We start from the raw sequence: 6,000 nt of genomic DNA on the forward strand, positions 1-6,000 counted from the left end.
CTCTAAAACTGTAAAACCTGGATACCTGAAACTTTACATACTTACTAAGGAGACCCTAGGGCCGTGCACCTCAGGGCTATTTGGGTTCTGAAACACATTAATTAATTTAAATGTGTCCATGTAGTTGAAGTCTGCAGTAGCATCTTCAACCAAAAGGGGCAGACCTCCCTGAATAACACAGAGCTTTGCAGTCTGTACTGTTTGAAGCCAGGGGGGATTCATAAGCCAAGGGGCACAGTTATATGCCTGCCTCTTCCCCACTGCTGTGGGGCAGCCCCCCTCAGGGGACTATAGGGTTGCACCATGGCAGGGCCTATGCCTAGGAGTTCCAGCGGCTTCATTCAGGTGGGGTGGGCACAGTGTGTCCAACTGATGGCTGTGTTTGCTTGAAGGCTGGCAGGTTGTAGAGAATATTGTAAAGGCAACCAGTAGTTAGCTGAGTTCTGTTTGGGGAATGTAATCCTTTCATAAATATTTGGTTGTTAAAGACAAACGCCAGTAATGATCCAGACTTAGCTTGTTGAAAAATAATCTGATTATTTTTGTTCCGATTTTCTTTTGGTTGATTATGTGTAAACTCTGTTTAACTATTTAACAGCCAAAAACTGAAGGGATCTGCTGCTGCTGCTGCTCTGTGATTAAACAAGTGTGTGCATGTTGGTTGTGTTCAGGTGGCTCACAGATTACGTAAAATCCATAATAAACAAGTAAAATAAATACAAATTAAAATAATTAGCTGCAGAATTTTTTATAAAAAGAACAGGAGAATAAATAGTGCCTAAAAGCCTAAGCGTAGAGTGAATCTCCACAGGGAGGTATGGAATAAGCCTCTTGAATACTGAAGAGATAATGTTCAGTAAAAATATATATTTTGCAACCCACCCTGAACCAATTAGACAAAGCAAGACTACCAATAAGACATAGTCGGTGTTGAAAGGGGTCCAGAAGACTTTCTAGTTAATCTCCCAGGACCATCCACTCCCCACAGACTCAACTGGAATCTACAAATATGCTGCCATAAAAATCAATAATTCTGGCAACCAGGATTAGGGTGCAGTCTGTTGCCAGGGAAAACCAAGTATATTGCACTTGGGGTAGGGGGGTCTTACAGGGCTGGCATTTTCTGTATTCGTACGGAAACTTTAAGTTGCCAGACTGAGACCAGCCTGTGCTGCATCACTAAACCCGCCACACCCCGAGTCTTCCAATTTACCTAAGTAGCAGCAATTTCAAACCTCATTTTTACTTCCCTCAGTCTGTTTTAGTTCCTACTTCTATGTGTTTCTCTGTAGAATCCTCCTCCAGTCCCTCCCTGTCTCCTTAACTCTGTGTGGGGAGGAGCAGGGCAGGCTGCACTTGCTCAGTGGGGAAGGAATCACATTTAGTATGTGCTCAAAGGCAGTTTTACTGTATTCCTGCTAGCTAGGAGAAATTATTGTTAGCTGCCAAATTCTGCGGATCAGTACATCTCAAGCTGAAAGGAACAAGGCAAGCTTGAAGAACAGTAATTCCAGATACATTAGGCAAGCAGCATCAGATCTGTGGCTGAGTGAGAGAATAAAAAGTCAGCTGGAGGGATCTGCACAATGATGATTAATCATCCCATTTGTATCCAACAAAGGAGGTCAAACTGTATACATGAGTTGTGTGTGCTTCCCCCCCTCCATATCTTCCACACAACACTGCTGTGTGATAGGTTAGACTCTGGGATTGGACTGGTGTAGGGTCACCTATTGAACTCTGTGGCCAAGTAGGAATTTCAATCCAGGTCTGTGCAGTCCGCGTCAAATGTGCTGTTCGTCCTACCACAGTGCCCTGCAGATCTGCTCCTTCAAGTGTGAAAGAGGAATTTAGAACAGGGGAGGTAAGGTAGAAAAGAGAGTGGAGTTGATGAGGTCCACTTGTAGGCTTTGGTCCAGTGGGACTTGTGTCACTCACTAGTCACCTACCTCTTAGCAGGAGCAGGTGTGCCTCTCGGAAGGCAGGAACCGCTATCTCCCACCAAAGGGGAGATATGCCACTGCCGGCATCTGTCATGCTGGTGTCTTATGCTCAGAGATGGTCTGAAGCACCAAGGCCTGGCTCATCCAGGGATTTGTCTGTCTTTCTCCTCCAGTAGATTTAGCATGTTGGTTCAAATCAGTTGTGCACACCAGTTTTCCACAGTGTGGTGCCCCTTCAGATGCTTTGAACTACAACTCTCATAACTCTGACCGTTGGCCGTCCTGCCTGGGACAGATATACATTGTGTGGGGAGGTGCCGACAACAGAATGCATTGGCCAGGAATTCATAGTATACACTTAAAACCGTTGTGCATGTCCTTTTTGTATAACTTATAAATTCAGGAGGTATGTGTGTTAGCACATGATTTTCTTGTCTGTCCTGGCAAAATTAAGATGATTGGCAAGCCTTGAAGGGCTACCTGCCTTTGCATGGGCAAAATAAAGGAATAGGACAGGTCTGCAACCAGTTGGGCTACTTTCACCTTGGTGGCTCACAGTGGCCATGTGTTGTGATGTGCCAGACCTTGACAACCCAATTTTTTTTGCCATCTCCGAGAGGAAGCAACAAAGCAGATCTACCATTCCTATTGCAGACCACTATATTTGGCTGGTAGGTTGTGCTCAGATTGGTGGATTGCAGTTATGCAGTCCTGGAATGGGCCTGCACATGAGTCCATGGCATTTCTAAATCTTGAACATTGAAATGAAAATAACTCCCTAGCCAGCATTTGCTGGCCTCCACTTTTAAATGCAAAGGAATGAAAGTGAGTGATAAACTGAGGTGGCTCACCTTATGTGTACTCTCTGCAATGAACTTTGTTCCTGTAGTGGCTTTACCGCAAATAAAAAATCACCATCCTTTTACCTCAATGAACAAACAAGTGAAGCAACAATGACTCATTTGGGAGATTTCTTTGACTAACACGTTCTTCATATTAATTCCTCATACTTCTCAAGAGGAGTGGGGAGGGGATATAAGTCCCACTGAAACTTGCCAAACCTTCTTATCAGTTCCTCAGGACATGACCTCCTGCATTGTAAATAGATAATACTGACTGCTTCTACCCAGTGCGTTTTGTGTCATTGTCTTTCAGTGTGAAGCTGACAGATTGGCCCTTCCTGTAAATCCTGGTCCTCTCAGTCCCACTCCCAGTCCAAATCCGGATGCAACCATTATCCCTGTGGAACCATCTCCCATAGAGAAGAACAAGAGCTTCTTTGTGGATGAGTCAGAACCTCTCCTGCGATGTGATTCTACTTCCAGTGGCTCTTCTGCTCTTAGCCGAACAGGCTCCTTTATTACCAAAGGTACTGAATTTTGCCAACCTGAAATCTCATCTCTGAAAATCTAGTTGTTCATAGTGTCATTTATTGATTTATTAATACATTTATTAAATTTATGCAGCATCTGTTTATTCACTTCTGTTGACGACTGTCCAACATAAGGCAAATTATCTACAGTGTATGGAAATAAGCTTTTTGTTGTTGTTTTTACAAAAGGGATGACATATAAAATTATTATCATTATTAGTTACATTTTTATCCTGTCCTTACTCCCAGGAGCTCAGGACAGCATACATGATTCTTGCCCCCTCCCCTTTATTCTTTTAACAAACCTGTGAATAAGGTTAGGGAGAGATGGTGACTGGGGCAAGGTCATCCAGTAAGTTTTGTAGATAAGGGGAGATTTGAATCTGGGCCCCGCTGGTCCAACACACCATGACACACTATGACACACTGGCTATTTCTAACTTAGGCCACTTTTGTGAAAGTCATAGAGGGAAAAAGTAACATTTGAACTGGTCCTGACAGTCACTTTAGATACTGTACTCGTTTATAGGGATCAACATGTCTGTGGTGAATTCCACCCCCGCTGCCAGTCCTTCACTTAGTCAAACACTACGTATGAGAGAGAGAGAACCCATCATGCTGAGTTCTCCCACTGGCAGTCCATGTCAATGGTGATGGGTGATGGGATGGGGAAATTCACTGTGGAATGGACAAACTCGCCTGGTGAGTGGGTGGGCTTACCACAAGAATTCAGATTCCCCTAGCGAATATAACTTGCAGTCTGGCTGTGAGTTGAGGTTTCAGTTGGAAAATACTCAGAGGTTATGAGGAGGTAATGGACTTCCAGTAAGTCTTTGATTAATGGCAAAATGTCCCCTTTTCATAGAAAAGAAAGACACAGTGCTGCGCCAGGTGCGCCTGGACCCCTGTGACCTGCAGCCCATCTTTGACGACATGCTTCACATTCTGAACCCAGAGGAGCTGCGTGCTATTGAAGAGATTCCACAGGCGGAGGATAAGCTGGACAGGCTTTTTGAAATCGCTGGTGTCAAGAGCCAGGAAGCAAGCCAGACACTCTTGGATTCAGTCTATAGCCACCTGCCCGATCTGCTTTAGGCCCTGGTCACCAAATGCACTCTGCACCCCCACTCTGGCTTCTGCTTGTCCTAGCTTGGCATTCGTTAAAGACAACGTGCAGGCAGGATGTTTTGTAGACCTTGTGGCCAGTATTTTCTTCTAGGTTTACTTTTTTTGAAGGGGAGGGGGGCAGTTTGGAAACCTTTGCACCCTTTCATGTTTATTATCTGAAGTAAACGATTTTGTTTTTCTCTTCAGTTCAACATTTTAATTTCTCATTCAAATATGTCATTTTAACCACTTAAAAAAACACACAAATCTTTGTTCATATCTGTGTCAACTCTGGACATGTGTTTATCTACTTCTAATCTCATGAGATTAATTTTGGGTGTGTGTTTTTTACTCCAACTTTATTTTTTTCTCATTTCAGGTATTTTTAATTCTTTCTGCCCTATTCATTGTCAATTTGATCAAGTTTTTCTCAAGATGACTATAAAAAACAACTACTCCTGAATGATTCACATTCATTGATATTTTACTAGCAAAGCTATTTATTGTATGGTTTTCACCTGGACAAAGAAGATAACGGTTGCTGACTTGTGCTCATCTAAAGCTTTAAAACAGAAGCATTTTAAATGTAGTTTCTCCAGCCTTCAAGACAGTAAGACATTTTGGCCTGCTCCTGAATGTAATTCTGTATGCTCAACACAAGGGGCGTATTTTGCCTTGCCATTTTACGATCTCAGCAGGCTTAGTCATTTTGGAGTAGCACCTGGAGCTGGACTCTGGAAAGTAAACGAGAACCCTGGTGGTGCCACATTTGTCATTCTATAAGATTTACTGATCTGTGCTTCTAAATGGTCTTTTTTGTGAGTTTTTTTATACAGATGTGGCCAATAGGTATATTTCAAAGACCTTACTTGGTCTTAGCATTTCCCCCCTCCAAACACACTTCACTTTTTATTGAAAATGCTGCATTGTAAACAACCTGCCTCTATTATATTTGCAACTGCTATACTCCAGGAATCAACCCATCTGCAGTAATGCTTATTTTAGAGATGATATTGCAAGGTGGCATGTGCTATCTTGAGGGGAAGGAGATGATGATTTTGGAAAAACTTGCCTTCTGGTGTACTAATTTATTAATAAATGATAGGTGTTTGCAATGTGATAATGCTTCTGTCTTAACCGCCATCATTTGTTGGATGCCTTGAATGTTCTAATTTCAGCAGCCTGGGGTTTGAATGTTTCAAGTTGACCAGCTTTAAGTATTGGCTTTTGGTCAATATGGAACGTGCACAAGATGGTAGTCATAAAGACAGGAATTAACATTGGGTTAGGTTAACCTTAGGTTATCTGAATCCCCACAAAATGACACCTTAAAATAACATACAGATATGATGGCTGTAATTCAATGTGCAACAAGTCCAACTGAGTACAGCAGGCCTCATTCTGAGCAAACATACTTACCATCATGTTGGATGTTTTAGATCCTTTGGGACACACTGCTGTGATACCATGTCTTCAAGACATTTGCAACTGTAACCTTCACCTCAAATAACAATCTTTTAAAATATCGGCTAAACCTAAATAAGTACAATTTGGTTGTGTGCTATTACATATTCCTTT

At 42.5% G+C, this 6,000-nt stretch overlaps 1 protein-coding gene across 1 annotated transcript in view; it reads left to right on the plus strand.

The window, feature by feature from the left end:
• Positions 1-5,547, plus strand: part of TNFRSF21 (TNF receptor superfamily member 21) — a 91,492-nt gene extending 85,945 nt beyond the window's left edge. Inside the window, exons 5-6 of the mRNA XM_084821704.1 lie at positions 3,099-3,312; positions 4,181-5,547. Of these exons, the coding sequence (XP_084677830.1) occupies positions 3,099-3,312; positions 4,181-4,410 (444 nt within the window). The 3' untranslated portion in view covers positions 4,411-5,547. The remainder of the gene's footprint in view (positions 1-3,098; positions 3,313-4,180) is intronic.
• The last annotated feature ends 453 nt before the right edge of the window (positions 5,548-6,000 follow it).

This window comes from Heloderma suspectum, chromosome 1, assembly GCF_057233095.1.
Source record: "Heloderma suspectum isolate Gila_16-S chromosome 1, 16-S_ref, whole genome shotgun sequence".
Classification (NCBI taxonomy): domain Eukaryota; kingdom Metazoa; phylum Chordata; class Lepidosauria; order Squamata; family Helodermatidae; genus Heloderma; species Heloderma suspectum.